The 17,895-nt window shown below is 39.3% G+C and overlaps 2 protein-coding genes and 1 long non-coding RNA gene across 3 annotated transcripts; 2 read left to right on the top strand and 1 right to left on the bottom strand.

The window, feature by feature from the left end:
- Nucleotides 1-1,552: 1,552 nt before the first annotated feature.
- On the top strand, nt 1,553-2,905 carry LOC133396814 (transcription factor 24-like). Its single transcript, XM_061667047.1, has 2 exons — nt 1,553-2,067; nt 2,786-2,905. The coding sequence occupies exons 1-2, from the start codon at nt 1,669-1,671 to the stop codon at nt 2,903-2,905; spliced, it is 519 nt and encodes a 172-aa protein (XP_061523031.1). The 5' UTR covers nt 1,553-1,668.
- mcmdc2 (minichromosome maintenance domain containing 2) lies at nt 1,553-17,835 on the bottom strand. Its single transcript, XM_061666336.1, has 15 exons — nt 17,450-17,835; nt 17,254-17,384; nt 17,105-17,164; nt 15,993-16,188; nt 15,722-15,844; nt 15,504-15,605; nt 13,603-13,731; nt 12,686-12,923; nt 11,657-11,862; nt 11,275-11,441; nt 11,024-11,203; nt 10,814-10,953; nt 9,771-9,880; nt 9,491-9,696; nt 1,553-1,974 (listed from the first exon to the last, which is right to left on the bottom strand). Exons 1-14 carry the CDS (start codon nt 17,544-17,546, stop codon nt 9,530-9,532), a joined length of 2,046 nt encoding a protein of 681 aa, XP_061522320.1. The 5' UTR covers nt 17,547-17,835; the 3' UTR covers nt 1,553-1,974; nt 9,491-9,529.
- Nucleotides 4,670-9,442, top strand: LOC133396456 (uncharacterized). The gene is made up of 6 exons (XR_009767368.1): nt 4,670-4,776; nt 6,072-6,147; nt 6,353-6,385; nt 7,206-7,250; nt 7,460-7,515; nt 8,480-9,442. It is a non-coding gene; the product is annotated as an uncharacterized LOC133396456 (long non-coding RNA).
- Nucleotides 17,836-17,895: the final 60 nt, after the last annotated feature.

The following is a 17,895-nucleotide window of genomic DNA, read 5'->3' on the forward strand; positions in this document are numbered from 1 at the left end:
CTGTTAAGTTAGGGGTCAAACTGAGCCATTTCATCATATTGTATTGCTCCAGGAGCACAGCTAGGTTAGAGCAGTGGGCCTATTTAACTTTTTAGTAGTTAAAAGCAGTTATTTCATATGGAGGTTTATTTTAACATTACTGTTGTGGATCAAATTGACCCGTTGTCACATTTTGCTCCAGTCGTCTCGCCATGTTAAAGCAGTTGGTCCGTTTTAAAGTTTAAAAAGGGAATAGTTGAAAGTAGTTACAGTATTTATTGTGAGTTAGTTTAACCCTCCTGTTTTGCTGCGGGTCAAATTGACCCATGTCATGATATATCACAACCTTAATGCAGCCAGGTTAGAGAACTGGTTAGCCCATTTTAAAGTTTAATTCGTTAAAAGTTATTTGGTATTAAAGTTTATTTAATCCTCCTGTTGTGTTGTGGGTCAAATTGACCCATGTCATATTGGGGAGCGCAGCCAGGTTAGACCATTGCATTGGCCTATTTTTAATTATAAATAAAAGTAGTTATTTGGTATGAAGGTTTATTTAACCATCCTGTTATGATGCAGGTCAAATTAACCCATGTCATCATATCGCTCCCCGAGCATCACCAGGTTAGGCCATATGACCCATTTTAAGGTTTTTAATAGTTATATAGTATTCAATATGAACCGTCTTCTGCCTAGAAGTGTAATCAATGTAATATAAAATTTTAAAAGTTCATTTGGTGAATTTGACCCACCACAGAAAAGATATTTTGTGTTAATTTAGCAATTAAAGTTTTTTATTAATGCCATTGTATATGCATGGATTTTATATGTAGGTGCAATTAAAAGTTTTAACTTATTTTCTATGAAAAAAAAATAGTGTATTAAACTAAATATTGATGGTTCATGTTTTTTATTGGGTCAAACTGACCTAAGAACATTGTTGCTGTCCCTGGGAAACAGCGTATCAATCAAAGGAAATTCAGTCTGTATTTACGCAACTATACCAACAACCTCTGCTATGACTACATTCCCCATTAAAACAGTTATACTTGTTTTTAAAATAGAAAAAACGAGTAAATTACACTAAATAAAGAGTTTTAATGGGTCAAATTAACCCAAGAACAACAGAAACAAACATACAATATGCAGCATATTTATGAATCAAGCCCTTTCTATAACTTTTACCAATAAAACATTTTAGCATGCATTTTTATGGAAAAACCAGCAAATTCCACTAAATATTGGTTAGTACTGGTGGAAGCAGTATTTTAACAAACCAAATTCACCCATGGAAAAAAAAATTCTGTTTGCAACATATAATTACAACTCAAGATTGTTAGTCTCGTTGCATAATTAAATTTTTAAATTCATGTAACTTTTAAGTCGTTTTAACATACTGTCACAATATCAATTAAAAAAAAGTACCAACTGTGCGTTAAAAATTTGTTTATTTGTCTCTAGATTCTCAGTCGTCGAGGTCATGGACTCTTGTTAGTTGAATTTGTGTGTCCCCCGCCCCCCCCCCCCCCCCCCCCCCCCCTCGTTTTCCGAAAACGTTCAAAAAAGACGTTGGTAATCATGCTATTAGGCTTTGTATTTTTTAGTACTACTTTCCCTTATTAAGTTAGTAAATTCACCAGTTTGTGTGAACTTAAACGTAACGTGTGTCACTGAACTTCTAAGGTCAGTAAGATGGTTGGGAGGCAGACGCACCGAATGGACGGCGGCAATTGCTCCGTGACGGTGGTGGATGACAGCCCGGGCTCCAGTCCGAGCTCCAGTCCCGCGGGCCGGGTGCCCCAGCAGGCCGGCGGAGGTGGCGGCAGAGGTCGGCCGGCGGCGGCCAACGCGGCGCGGGAGAGGAGCCGCGTGCAGACCCTGAGGAACGCCTTCCTGGAGCTGCAACGGACACTGCCGTCGGTGCCGCCCGACACCAAGCTGTCCAAACTGGACGTATTGATACTGGCCACAACGTACATTGCCCACTTGACTCGAACTCTGCAAGAGGAAGGTGCCGAGGAAGGCGAGAGCACAAAACACACGGAGGCGTTACACTCGCTCAAAGGGGAAGGATACCTGCACCCGGTCAAGGTCAGTAAACATCTTATAACAAATATTAAGAATCAAATAATATATATTTTTAAATGAACCATTTGTTATATGTTTTAATAATACTGTGCTTGCTGAGTTTTAAATATTTTTAAAAATATATTAATCCTCATAGATTAATAAATACAATAATAAGTATTGTATTAATTTCTTTTAATATAATTGGTTTTTAATTTATAGTATTTTTAGGACATAAGTATAACACAACCATATTAATTTAATACATACGCTATAGCTTTATTTTTTATAGAATTATTCTTTTTCATAAAAATATGAATTCAGCCTAACGGATGACATGATGAAGATTGTATGCTAATTTATTCGAAGAGCAAATCAAATAAAATAAGATGTATGTATTTGTTTTCATTATATTTGTTTCAATAATAGTGATTGTAGTTTTGGCTCTTTTTTTATGGTAACCATTGATTAAGTATAACAAACTAAACCAAACGTATTAATTAATACATATGTTTACACATTTATTATTTGTATTGTATTACTATATTGTATAAATATGAATTGCTATTATTGCGTTATCTGTGATAATTTTTTCATGAAGTAAAAATATGGTATATGTCATGAATTTTATTACTTAGAGATTTTTTTAGGGGTTATTTTACGCTCTCAATACAGTAACTCTCTGTGTGTTTGTAAAATGTCTAATGTGTCTAATGTACGTTGTTTCAATATCCTGTAACAGAAATGGCCGATGAGGTCCAGACTGTACGTGGGAGCGAGCGGTCATTTCCTGAACAATACTTCAGAATCTGAGAACCAAGGCCCGTCATCATCATCATCATCATCATCGACCTCCAAGTAAAGCATCCAACTGGTTTCCATTTGCATGAGTGGTGCTTAAGGACACATATATTCCACGATATGGATACAGGGAGACGGTGTAAATTAATATATGATGTGATGTGTTTTTCCTCAGTGTTGTCGTTTCAGTCCTGTTTGCATTGTGCAACTCCATACACGCCCCGCTTGGTATGATCTTTGGCTATAATAATAATGAGCCCGTCATGCTTGGAGTGTGCACTTTCAGCTTGAGACATTTGCACTAAAATGCATGTGTGAATAACTTAACATCTGTCATGTGAAGTGGCCTGTCAGGGGGTCAACAATAGGGGGGGCTCCCAGTCTCATGTTCCCTCCTATGTTAGTATTTTTTAAATTTTTTTTTTACACATGCATGCTTGGAAAAACAAAGTGTTTGTGAATTTAAAGATATACTGTTTGAAAAGGATTTAAGTATGTTGTACCATATACTATATCGTGGCTATTTAAGAGAAGTAAAGAGCAATAATAATAACTGAAAAGTGGGTGATCGTTCATTGCATCAACTTACAAATAAAGTGTGTTTAGGTGTCTTTAATAGTAATAAATAATACTCTCTCCTCGCCCCAAAAGCGCAAAATGATATTAGTAATAGAAAGATACAGGCTAAAAGTAAAAAAAAAAAACATCTATGGTCTACCACTAATAGGACGACCATGGATATGAACAATAGGCATATATTACATGCCCTTTGAAGCTGGGTCCCTATCACTATGCTAAAGATAGCGAGACCAAAGTGTTGGAGCATTCCACATTTGTGGACAACACGAAAACCTAAAAAACAAAGGATGCCTGCACATTGTGCTGCATATGGTTGCACACAACGGCGTACAATCAGAACAAGGGAACTGGGAATAACCGTTCACAGGTAAAAAAAAAATATATATTTTGGGGCTCTTTTTTCAAATGTTTTGTATTGACAGCACACCTTTTAACATTGACTAAAAAAGTAAACCTCATGAAAATCGGTTCAGAAATAAGCAAGTTATGACTGATTTTCAATGCCTTTGATGGGAATGTTGCCCCCACCAACGTGGACGTTACGTAGGCATGTGGCTGCCACAAGATGCTGGTGTAGCTAGTCTTTCTTCACACCTGTAGGTACAGACGACCACACTTTGAGAATCACTGATTAAAAGAAATTGAAATAACATAAATATCAAACATATATTATTTCATAAGGAACAAAATGAATAATTTAAATTATTATTTTAACATGTAATTTTTTATAACACATTTTGAAATAATTGAGACACATATGTAATCTATATATGTTTAAATAATTAAAAATAATGTTATGTTATTGAATGTTTTTATTTTATTATTATTTTTTGTTTATAATTGTTTTTAAAATAATTTGAATGGTTGTTAAAAATCTACTTTATAAGCCATACATTTTTTTCATCAATTAAAATAATAGAATATAATTTTCTTAGTAAGAAATTGATTTTATAATTATATATTTTGAATGCGTTTACGTTCACAAAATATTTTATTGCATATTATTTTATTTTAAAATAATTAAAATCGTTTGAAATAATTTTATCTTTAAAAAAAAAAACTTTATAATTATATATATTTCCATGAATATTTATTGTAATGTAAACACATTGCAATACGTTTATTTGTTCGTACAAAGTCAATGCAATTTTCCGCTTTTTTGTCAAGCGCAATCGATGCTAACATTAGCACGCGACTATGTGAGCTCTAGTGCGCAAGAGCGGAAGTCCCTCCTTTCGGACTGGAAGATGAGACACTTAGGACGACTGAACCACGTTGCTCTTTTCCCCAACGCAACATGATTTTTTGGGGGGCCAATTCCATGACCAGGCGGGGACGTATGTATGTGTAACGGTGAGTACTGCTAATTGGCTTGTAATATTAGTCGTAGTAGCGGTAGGAGGTACTGCGGTCACTGTAAAGGCGTTGGTTAGCTGCGTGACCTGTGTAGCGTGTAGCTTAGCAGCTCACGTGGTGACCACGTGGGAGACAGACAAAGCTCGTTTTCGTTATTTTTATTTTTTATAGCAGGTTAGAGCAGACTAAATGAAGTATGTCACATTCCTTAGCATGACATGGCGTTTTAGTGGAGTAATTTCCCCCATCTATTAATTTGTATCTAACACATTGAGAAGTACTCAGTCAAGAACAGTAACGATGTATTCTTTTTGTGTAATAAAATATTTTAAAAATAACTGGAAAAATATTTAATAATTTTTACATTTTGTATTCCTGGTAGCACTTTTAAAAATATTAATTAATAGTATCAATTAAACTGTATGAATTGTGTCTTTATTGTGATTTTCTTATTTTCAAGATGAATATGTAATCATCCATCCATTGTCTGTACCGCTTTATCCTCACAATGGTCGCGGGCGTGTTGGAACCTATCACAGCTATCTTCGGGCGAGCGGCGGGGTACACCCTGAACTGGTTGCCAGCCAATCGCAGGGGCACATATAAACAAACAACCATTCACACCCAAGGGCAATTGAGAGTTTCCAATCAACCGACCACGCATGTTTTTGGGATGTGGGAGGAAACCGGAGTGCCTGGAGAAAACCCACACAGACGGGACCGGGATTTGAACCCCGATCCTCAGAACTGTGAGGCAGATGTGCTAACCAGTCGGCCGCCCAAATGTATTTATTTAAAGTGTGAATATTAAAATATTAAAATATCCATCCACCCATTTAACTTGAATTAACGCACTAAGTCAATGATGTCCTCTTGAACACACTGCGATTGACTTTCGGTCCAGTTTGTGACTTTTTGAAGGGTGTCATCTATTGACTTGCATCTCCTCCCTTGAGGTGAAGTTATTAATCATCCGGGTAGACAGGTGAAAGTGTCTATATTTGTAGTTGGACAAAGGGGACGTGGACTCTCAGCCATTATTTATCCGCTCCTTGCGACTAGAGGACGCAAGGTCGTGGCAGAGGTTGCGACCCGCTGTTGAACCCTCGGCCTCGGACCCGCCACGCTGCTTTTGCTCCCAAGCTGCGTCGCGGCGGCGCATTCTGACCTTTGGGTGATCCGTCAGCGGTACTGGCGATCCCGTCGGTACCCGCTCTGCTAATCAATAGATCTCACTTGGAGGGATCAGATGACTTAGCTATGATTTTTCTTCTTTGAATTGTTATTTACAGTGGTGCCTTGACTTACAACTTTGGGGGCACCGATGAAGAGTGGACATTCTACCTGCGGGCCAGCACGGTGTTAAAGGTGTGTTTTTTATTTTTTTGAAAGAGTATTTATTTTACATTAGTGCAGCTGGAGTAGTGATGAGTTAACATTTTGCCGTTTACCCATCAGACAAACACTGATGAATTCGTGTCTAACTGAATCACCAGCTTGCAAGCAGAAGTTGTCTTCTAACTAACGCTTAATGCCATGCCCAGATCTCATCCATGCGTTTTGTTTTCTGTAGCAAGAACAAGCAACCTTCAGCGCTGATGACAAGGTGAGTTTCCTGTTTTTTGGGTTTCTGCTGGGTTTTAATCGCAAGTAAATGAAAATTACATTGTGTATCAGTACAATAACATGTTTTTTTCAAACTAACACGGTTAAATATAGATATTTTGATATGATATACAGTATATTTTACTGATATGGATTTTTATTAAATGGCAATTATAATAGTGAGGAACACGTTTTTTTTTTTTTGGATATTGCGTTTTAATTCAAAGCAGAATTTTTGTATTCAAGTTAGTTTTAGGTTTATTATTAAGCATATTGAATTGAACGCAAGTACGGGGAGAACATGCAAACTCCACACAGGCGGGGCCGGGAATTAAAACCGGTCCTCAGAACTGTGAGACAGACACTCTAACCAGTCGTCCACAGTGCCGCGCTTTATATCTAATTTTTCATTATATTTTAGTGTTTAAGAATTTAATACATTAAGTAAAAACAGTTTTTCTGATTTTTATAACACTTAATATTTTGCCAGGATTCTCGTGCAGTCCATGTCAAATTTCACATGGTATCTTCCAGTAGACGCGATGCATAAAACACTCCTCAGATAGTAGGGGGAGTGAAAAAGCGTCCATTATTGGCATTCTTAAAGGGGTTAGAACCTTGAACCATGGCCACTTCTGCAGCATGAAATGATGAGTTCACCTTTTCGCCGTTTACCCATCAGACAAACAAGTGGTGAGACTGTGATAACTGAATTACTTGCTGCAAGACTGGAGCCATTTTTGACAGATGTCCAACGAATTACTGTAAATTAATATGACAGTGATATGTCCTTTTTTTTTTTTCCTCCTATGTGACTACAGATAAGCAGCAAGACAGGCGTGAAATATGATCTTCGGCCGTCTCTGGTAAGTCAGCTGTCCAAACTATACCACACTAACTAAACCGTCTTGTCACAAGCGCTAATGATGAGCTCACCTTTTTGCCGTTTACCCATCAGACACTAGAGTGGTGAGACCGTGACAACTGAATGGCTTGATGGAAGACGATCAATAGATGTCTCGATGCACAAACGCAATTGAAGAGTATTAAAGTGACATTTTATTTTTTACTACAGATGAACGGCAGCATTGACGGACTGTAAATTGGAAGGCTTGCTTCATCTTGTCTATGGTAAGAAAAGTGTCAAAATTAGTGCATACCCTCCAGTGGTGGCCTCCATTTTAATAGACCCCATGCCCTAATTAATGGACAAATAAGTGCCCAAACCTCAAACTGTAGTAGCTGTATTTTTATTTTAATTACTACAACTGAGACATTGTGTCGTAGTAGTCGTTATTACCACAGTACAGACCATTTGCCTACCCAACGCGGCATCTCTCAAGTAGAATTGCGGCTCTATGCACCAGCGAAGGCGGCGTCAGACATTTACTATGTGGATGTTACCGCAGCAAGCACACAAGCTGAAATACAAGTGTGTGCGACTCGATCCACTATGCAACAAGCAAGTAACAGATATAATAGGAGTGAAAAAATATCAGTACATATTTTGTGTGTGTGTGTGTATATATATATATATATTTTTTTTTTTAAATTTATTACCATTTTAATCTTGTTTGTTGAATATTTATTTATAATAAAATTAAAATAATAGTTTAATATTTTATCATATATTGAATTTGGCTTTTAAGGAGCAGTAATTGAAAATGGCATATATTGGTGTCAATACAAGAATTTTTTTTTAAACATATATATTTAATGCAGTAAAAAAGTAGGTAAACACCACCGAACATATTTCAATGTGATTTATGCATATCATTTAGTTACATGCAATAAAAAAAAATAAACTAATTATAATCAATAAAAAAATTACGTTTTAAGTTTTCTTTAAAAAAAAAAAATGAAAACTGTCATCTGTAAGTGCACACACTGGAATAAACTGCCACTTACGTGAGGAAATGCAGCCTTATGCGTCTTGTCGCAAGTCGTAATGATGAGTTCACCTTTTTGCCGTTTACCCATCAGACAACAGGGTGGTGACACTGTGACTACTGAATTACGTGCAAGACGGCAACTATTAAGATGTGCTTAATAGCTTCAAATTTTGAACGTGACCTGGTATTTGCTATGCCTACAGGTCAACGGCGGTATTAACGGACAAGGAAAGAAAGCCTACTTTGGCTCATCTTGTGTAAGTATATAGAGGGTTCCCTAAAAGTCACAAAACACGTCCTTTTTTTAAAATTTCATTTCAGGTATCATTCAGACAGATGTAAGACCATCAGTATTTGACAGCTCAAACTTTGTGGTTTTTGTAAGTATATCATTCCTTTATTCATAGTTTGTCAATTCACGTTGAATCAGCATTGCAAAACTGCTTTTGTTTTTCTGTCCTCAACTACAGTTCAGTGCCAGTTTGAGAAGCTTTATGGCCGTCAAATGCCTGTGTAGTACAAATTAGGGTATCCATGGCAAGTTTCTAGAAACACGATTTCTTCTTGACAAACTATGCAGTAGTAGGCCTGCTACTACTGATAAAAATACCAATTTCCTAGAGCAGGTGTTCACGCAAAGTTAGTTAGGCTGCACTAGAACTCTGCATCCACAAAAGCTCAATTCATCGCATGCTTCGGAGAGTGATAATGCTTTATCCATATCGACTTCAGGTTATTGGGTATCATAATCTTTTGTTTGAAGCCTTTGAACAACCGGAAGTCCATACAGGTAAATAATTTTTTTTTAAAGCATCGGCTGAATCGAGCGTTTGTTGATGCTGAGTTCCAGTGCACCACTCTGGATTGACTTTCCCAGGCTTTGCAAGAACGCCTGCTCTAGCAGTTCTGTGTTTTTTTGTTTTGTCTCTCCCCTCCCCCCAGACAGTCAGAAAAACCTATTGCCAGGTAGAAATTGGCAATCCACGGGCAAAGGAATGACATGCTTATAAAAACTGAAAAGCGTAAGCTGCCATATGCTGATGCCTTCACGTCTGTCTGAATGATACCTGAAACAAAATAGAAAGTGTAGTGACATTTGGGACTAACTGTTTTATAAGGTGTTAAGTAAAAATGGGGTCAGACGGTCATGTTGTCCTGAACTGTAATTTTGTGAAATAAAAAATTACAAAATATCAGTTGTGATTTGTGCTTACTTGTCAGAACTGCTGTGTATTTATCGAGGCGCTCCTCTGCTACTCCTCCGCAAAATGTGCGTCTGCGCGTGGTGCGTAGGCGTGGATGAAGCGTAGGATGTCCTGGTGGAGTTGGTTCAGGGTTTGGTCCCTCTTGAGCAGGCCGTTCGCATCTCCCAGGTCACTTGGAAACACGGCGTCGGGCGGGATAACGAGTACAGATGCCCCTGTAGGGGGAGGCGGCAGTGTAGTTTTCTCACAGAATATTAGTGCTCTGTGATCATGAAAATTGGAAGCGTACCATGCTTTAGAGTGACAGAGTTCTCACAGAGGAGCACCGCAATCACAGCGTCTTCCTCTAGTACTTGCCGTCGCAGGCTTAATTTGCAGTGGGCCTCCGCTAAAGAGATCCTGTTACAACAAACATGAAAAGAATCACTCATAAGGACCATGTTTAGCATATTTTTGTTCTAATGCTGATTAAAACCTACGATTTGAAGCAGAACACTTCTGATTTCTTTTAATCCTACACTCTTGCAAAACATCTTTTTCTATTGGTTTAATGGTGCAGAAATGTCGCTACACTTGCTGGTGGAAAAAAAACCTTCGTGGCTCACTAGGGATAACTGTGCCACCAAGTGGATTATAAAGATACTGCAGGTATATAGCAGGCTTTTGATTTATTCAAGACCGACAATTTTAGCGGTAGTATTTGGTTATTAGGGCCCACAGGCCCTCTGGAAATCAGTTTATCGTTTGTCACCTTTAATTGGGCCTCGACATGCCAGAATTTTTTTTTTCCAAGCATATATGATGCAATGGGAAAAAGTGCTTTATAACAAGTTTTTAAAAATAAATGTTAGTCCTGAAAATAAGTGAAAAAATCTGCTAATGGCACTGGAATGACTTAAGATTCTCAAAAAAATTATCTTAAAATTATTTTTGTCTTGTCTGGAAATTAAGAAAAAAGTCAAAACTGTCTTGAAATAAGTACAAAGATGTTTTCACTAGAAATAAGATGAATTCACTTGACAATATTTGTTTTTGCAGTGGTGAAAATGTATGTAAAGTGTTTTAAGGGTCCTGAACATAAACCCCCCAAACATTCTTAGCAGCCACTGGAAAGTTGGAAAACTTGCCCACTGCCAATAGTTTCGCCCATGAACATGAAATTGGGTGGACATGTCTGTCATAACAGGACTTTAGAAAAATTCAAGGACGTATGCTCCCATATTGAACAGAGTAGTTTGAAGCAGCCGTTTCAGACGAATTTCAAGACTCTTACTAAGACCAACTTTGGAAAAATGATCCCCAATTGGAAACATGTAGTAGACTACCGCTTACAGCAGTTTAATGGAAGCCACGGACATCTTGATACTGTGGCTTAGTGAGCGGACTGTGCGGCTGGCCATGTAGTAGCCGTGGATCATCAACTGCGCACCAGCACTGAGGTCCACTTGCAGGCTTTGTGCGTGGGCCACTAGCTGTGAGTACAGGAAAAAAAAAAATCAGATCAACAACATGCTGATAGAGTTAATATTCATGTTTCCTCACCTCCTTGTAGTCTTGGCTGGAGAAGTCAGCCAAGGCGGGATAGAGGTTTACCCCAGGTTGCATTGCCTGCTGGAGGCTGTGGACGGTCTGTGCGATGGCTGCCTGCTTCCCTGCGTGATCCATGCACTGGACCACCAGGCCAAAGCTGTCTGCCAGCTGAGGTGGTATCGCACCCATTTCCTGCCCATGAAGAAGAATTTGCTGCTCTGAAATCATATGTAGTCACATCAGGTTACCGGAGCAACACTTACTGCTGCTCCCAGTGTGGTGTCACATGCCCTCCCAGATCGCCGTGGAGTGTGAGTGGAATCTGTGAGGGCCCAAAAGCTGCACAAGACAGGGAAGCAAAGATGCTGGTCGACATCCTCGCCATATTTCTTCCCGGGGATGAAGATGGATACTGTGCGGCTGTCCAGAGCTGACAAAGTGGTGACATGAATTAAAAGAAAGATATAATGCATTTTTTCCCCACAATTTTAAAACAGCCCCCCAAATGTCTTTGTAACATGACTGTGATGTGATTGTGTTAAAAAATATATCCAAGGATCAAGAATTATAACATACCTTTGACCCTGACTGAAATTACAAAATTCAGCCGCTGCCTATTCTTATTCATTTTCAAACTTGGTCTACCTGACTGAATGGCATCCAGCTTGTCCTTTGTGAAGCCACTCAGATCTCCCAGCATGCAAATGCCACCGGTGGCCAGCAAGGCGGAGCCGGCGTGGATGTTGGCGGTGCCTGCCCCGTGCTCATCTCGGGACAGGGATGCAAACATTTCCCCCGGAGCCGAATGCCGTACCCCGCGACGTGCCAAGCTCAAGCCGTATGCCATTAACCTGGCAAATAAACAAGTGCAGTGGTGCCTTGACTTCTGAGTTTAATTCATTCTGTGACCACGCTCCAAACTCAACTTGGTAACAACATAAATAGAATGTAAAGAATTACAACAGGTTGTGTGTAATAATTAATAGTTTGGCTCCTTCTGGTGTGCTCACCTTGGCCACCAGGGGGCAGCATAATGTACACATAAGGCTATACAGTACATGGAGACGGTCACTACTGTTCAGTAAGCTGCAGTAATTGTTTTTTTGCTGAGGATAATATTGTCTGTCTACATGTGTTGTTGCACCATTTTTCAAAAAGCCGTTGCTTAGTCTATTATCCCATCTATGACATTTCACATTCATGCAATAAACTAGTGGACATTCAAGGCTATGTTATGTGGTTGTTTTAAATAAAAGTAATTCTGTTTGTTTTGTTTAGTTTGACAGTAAACTTCAATTGGGAGGGGAAACAAACAGCTTGAAACGTCCTTAAATTTTCACTCTCTGCCAAACCGCTGCTTGGGGTGCATTGAGTTCACTGCCACCATTTGTTCCCAAAACAAAATTTTTCGCTCACTAATCAAAGCAAAAAATCGGATGTGCAATGGATCGTGTCTTGAAAAACTCTTAAGTCTAGGCACCACCGTATGCATAATTTTCCCCCCCTCCGTTCATTTGTTATGAAAAGTGTCGCATTTCCTCAAATAGTTGTCTGTTGGAAGTTGCTATGTATTTCAACCCTGGAAATGAATAAACACAATGAACATTGTCATCATTATAGACGCCCGCACCCTGGACACAATAGGAGGAAATGCAGTCATTACAACCATTCTACCTGTCTAATATGAGTTTGTCATCTGCTGTGACCAAGAGATCCAAGTTGAATACTGTATTGTTTGCATCCGCTCTGGTTTGCACCAAGCTGAGCAACAAGCTTAGCTTCAAGGTGTTGAAGAGTCCTGGTGGAGCCACATCCAGACCAAAGCAGTGAGTGACCACGGCGGAGAACTTCCAAGGAGAATCTCTGGTAGCCTTAAACAGCTTCTTGAACTTGCCACCGATTTCATGCGGATCTGCGAGTACAAATTCAAGTTAACGTGATTCCACTAATATCGGGAATATTCCAGAAATGGCAAAAGTTGATGATTTTCACCAATTTTTTCAAGTTGCAAAAAAAAAAAAAAGGTCTATTAAGGTGAGGGGGGGGGTTGTTTTGATGTCTGCAAAATGTTTCCAGTTGCAAAAAAAAAAAAAGCCAGAAACTGCACTTTTTCAGGACATTGATTTTCAGCTAATTTGAAAAATGTGGAAATTTTAAAAAAGGTGATGTTTCCAAATAAAATATTTTGAGTTGCAAAAAAAAATCACATTTACTGTAAATCCAGGATAGCTGGGAAACCTTTTTTAAAAGAATATATGCCTTTGCCCTTAAAATATGTATTCTCTGTAAATATAACCTTATATAATCATTTGTTTTAGTGCGAGGATAAAAAGCAGACCACATTCCTCTCTCTCTGATATTGCATCACTTTGCTGTGAAAGAAATAAGATGTCTGTGGTTGGGGGGGTGCCAGCTGCATGAGCCAGATGATAACTGCCTGTTCATGTGTGTATATTTGTCCTTACCTGAGGACAAATAGACACTTCTTAGAGCAGCCGTAGGGTGGATTTAAACTGTCCCCTTGTTTCGCTTTTTTTAGAGGTCGACTATGGCTATTTCGACAATGGTTTATTCTTGCGAGTCTGCCGTACACTCTGGCTCCCACGATTGGACGCTGTTGGCCTCTACACTCCAGGTGATGTTGGTCGAACGTTGCACATGCGCAGGTATGCCGATCACCCTGTAGAGCTGACCGATGCTCATCACGTTACACAGCTCATCTGTGGCGGGAAACAAAGCAATCAGCCCCAAAGGGAGTAAAGAAACTCTCATGCCCCTACCAGCCATTGCCAAGACAAACAAGCGTGAGGCCCTTTTAGAAACAAAGATTCGGCTGTGTGCGAGTTGTAATGAGTGCCCCTTGCACTTATTAACATGTTAGTAACGGGAAGCTGGTGTATTCCATTCCAGAATATGTTAATCCCGGCCGCTGAGTTTTGCTAAACCCTCCAGGGGTAGTGGTTGGACAGCGTTACGAGTGGGGACAGAAACACTTAATACCCGGCCGAGCCAGGCACAGACATGTATTTATTTGAACTCTTCCCCCTGCAAAGTTTGTGTTTCAAACTGTGTTTCATTTAGCAAAAGCTGGACAATATTAATGAGCAGACTCCACCGACGTGACTGTGTGTAAATAGCAGAAATTAAAATGACATTATTCAGTGTTCGGAGTGAACATAATGGATGAGGGTGTGCTTTTTACAAACAAATAACAGCCGTGTAAATGTTTGGCTGTTAATTTAGGGCACGTCTTTGCCTCACAAATGAAAGCTGATCCACCACATCTCACGAGCACTAATTTGATTTACTGTTCCTCCCCGAAACAATGACATTACTGTAAAGTGGAACCTCCAAAGTTGTGTTTTAATCCCTCTACAATTTTCCCCCATAGGAATAACATTAATTAATGTGTTCCCTCCACTGTAAAGACTTGATTAAGTCTACATGCAATGTTTTCAGTAGAATTCCTGCCATAGAAGTACGCGGAGAAGCTAATGACTATGTATTGAAACTCACATACAACTAAAATACAATAAAACTACTCAAGGGTTGTGAGCAAGCTTCTCTGGTCATTAGCCATAATGCTTTACATTGGCATCTGCTTGGTCAAAATTAATTTGTTTATGCAGTTATATTTAGTTCCTTTTAGTGCTCAAAATGTACTGATTAGCCAGACCATTTAAAACAGTGAAAGTTACATTTCTGGCTCTATGGTTATCATCACTGGTACCCCCTCTGTGTTGTTTTGCTTGACCTTTGAGGGATATTTTTCAGGTTCCACACTGTGCATTTAGTGGTAAAGTGCAGCTTTTAGGGATAGAAATGGACTACTCCTGCTATATTTGACAGTGTAGAATACACATAAAATCATACCCCAATATCCCAAAAATGGTAGAATAAACGATTCCAATAGTAATATTTCATTCTTGCTCATTGCTCATATTGTGCTGCGCCACCGGGCCCTTTTCTGGTTATTGTGACACTAACATTTGTCCTGTTTTTTTCATCTGGTACGCTTCTGCGACATTTTGTTTAACATTTTATGTATATTTTTCTGGATCATTATGGTACAACGCAACCTTTTGGGTACTTTGGTACAGTGGTTTATACACTTGACAGTCACAGCTTGGGAACTTTTACTGTAATTTAATTGCTCTGGGATATATGCAAAAAGTTACGTCAGAGGCCAACTACTAGGCCTTGTAGAGATATTTCTGACTGTGTACACAATACACTAAAATGCATCACCCCCTAAAATAGAACTCAGCAGCGTGGCCGAAATTTAGTATTGATGCTCGACTGCACATTCCGTCTTCTAGTGAGACTATAAATATGCATATTGACAGATAAAACCACTTCAAAATTACCCAGCAATACATTAATCAAGTCAAGGACTATCGAATAGTGATATACGGAGGTCAATTTTGCTAGTTTGTCTCATTAAGAAAGGATGGACGACTCGTGTTCCTTCACATATACGCTGTACACCTACCTCTGAGGAACAGAGTGACCGACTGGTATCTGAGTGATCTCTGTTGATGGGCACGGAGGACGTTGAGTGCGTCAACATGGATCAATTCGACCAGCTGCTTGTCTGTCTTGCAAAGACACACACAAGCACACATACATAACGGGCTGGCCAATTCAAATTTATTTGTCTGGATGCTGTTTTTAATAAGTTGCAAACATGTTTTCGGCGCTCTCTTTCACCTCCCAACACTCTGAACTTGACGTCTTCTCTGAGAGGTGAGGTGCAGGCCATGCATATGAAGTCATTTCTCACCGTCGCCGACTCGGTGGCTCCAGGCACGTGAACCCGGATGGTGTGGAATCCTAAAGCAAGCAAGCACAGTAAAAAGTCAATCAACCACAACACGGTTGTTTTTTAGAAATGCGTGCCAGGCTGGATCACAGGCTCCCACAGGCCGTATATGACCCACGAGCCGTAGGTTGTCCACTTGCCATTATCTGAGCCCCTTACCTGAAGAGAAGGGACAGTGGTCATTACTGCAAAGGAACCTGGCCCCCCGGGTGTATTTGGTGACCCTTGTGGTAGCGATGACCAGGCCCTCCATGAGGACAGGCCTCATGCTGTGACGCATGCGAGGGAAACCGGCCAGGTCCAAGGCATACTCGGGAAACGGAGGCAGGTGCGTCAGCTTCAAAATGACGTTCACCTAAACAGAACCAGATAACAACTTGTTACAACATATACTTCTCAGTCATGTGATTGGCTGTATTAATTATCATCTGTATAAGAACTTGAGCGTCTTCGTTTGGATCGGTAGTTATCCGATGGAGTTGCGAGTTACATAGTTTTTAAAAACATTTTTTTTAACTAAGCCCACGCCTGTTAGCTTGCGAGCTAGCTGGAAGCTAATTTCTCTTGTCACAGCATGGAAAGCCCAGCGGGGACCTACGGGGAAATCTTCCAGCCACAGGAGACTTTAAGCGGCTATAGTTTCACAGCTCAAACGTGTAGGGATGTGTTGGCATAATAGGATGCTGGACGAAGTACAGTGGCATCTATTTTTGAGCTAGGTGTGGTTTCATGCATTCAGCGGACATGGCGACAGCGTTTGAGATCAGAGACAACTGCTTGATTTTTTACAATTTTAAAGCCTCATTTTATATACTTGACAATTGTTTTGAATCATTCAAATTTGGAAGGGTTGTTAACAACACTCTTCTCTGTAGTATGTCAAATTTAGAAGGCATTTATTTCCACTTTACAATGATTATGATTATTTTTACCTAGTCTTTTGCACATTTTTACACATTCATTACTGTTCAGCTACACCATTATTTAAATATATGCTTGACTTTGTATATTATACTGCTTTTGTACATTTGAACATATTTCTAGATACTGTATCAAAGTTTTTTAAATTTGTTGTTACATTATATTTTTGTTTGTCCACTCCAAATTATTTTTACACACTGTGTTACATTTTTAACCCCCCCCAAAAAAAACATGACACTTACAGTAAATGCACAATACACTACTGTAGTTTATTTTGTTTGTTTAGTTGGCGTGGTTGATAATCAGTAGCTCACTTTATGATTTATCCCTTGGAATGTTGTGTCTTATACCTGGCACTCTGTATGTATTTTCTCAACAATTGCCAGTTTCTTCATGGCTGTGAAGCAAACCTGGATAGAAGGAATAATCAGGACCAACCAGTGAGAATGCTACAGCGTCAGTGGGTTTACATTTTTATTCACTCCGGCGGCTCCCTTACAGACTGAAACAAGGCGGTGGCTCGTAGGGGTTCGTGTAATATGCAGTTACCCAGTTCCGGGTCCACCTCAATCACATCAGAGGGATTAACGGTGATACAGAAGCTGTACACGGCCTCGTTGTGTTGGGGGTCTACGAACAAGAAGGAATTAAACTCAAAGCTAGGTATACGTATCAAAATTCGAAGTTTAATTTACCGTTAAAGGATTCGCAGTCTTCGGCAAGTTTCTTAAGGCCGCCACTCGCGTTAAGATAGGAAAGGACGGACTTTTTTAAAGTAAATATGTTAGCCATTTTTATTTGGTAACATGTAAACGCTAACTTTTTTTTTTGCTAGCACTCCTGAAAACCACATTTCCATGACAACCAAGTCGAGCGGCGGGAGAAACGAAAGTGACGTCATTAAAACCGGCCACCTAAAAGCAAATATACATTTACACAATTCATTCTGAAAGAGTCAACATATTTTTTTAAATATTAATCACAACACTGACTATTTTGGTTAATTTATAAACTTTCGCTGGAGCCTGCCTCATTTCCATGGCAACCAATCCGGAGCAGCAGAAAAAAAAAAAAGTGACATCATCAAAACAAAATAAGTGAATTCACTCGCACAATACCTTGCAAATAATAGTCGTCAAAA

The sequence above is a fragment of the Phycodurus eques genome, chromosome 21 (genome assembly GCF_024500275.1).
Source record: "Phycodurus eques isolate BA_2022a chromosome 21, UOR_Pequ_1.1, whole genome shotgun sequence".
Classification (NCBI taxonomy): Eukaryota; Metazoa; Chordata; class Actinopteri; order Syngnathiformes; family Syngnathidae; genus Phycodurus; species Phycodurus eques.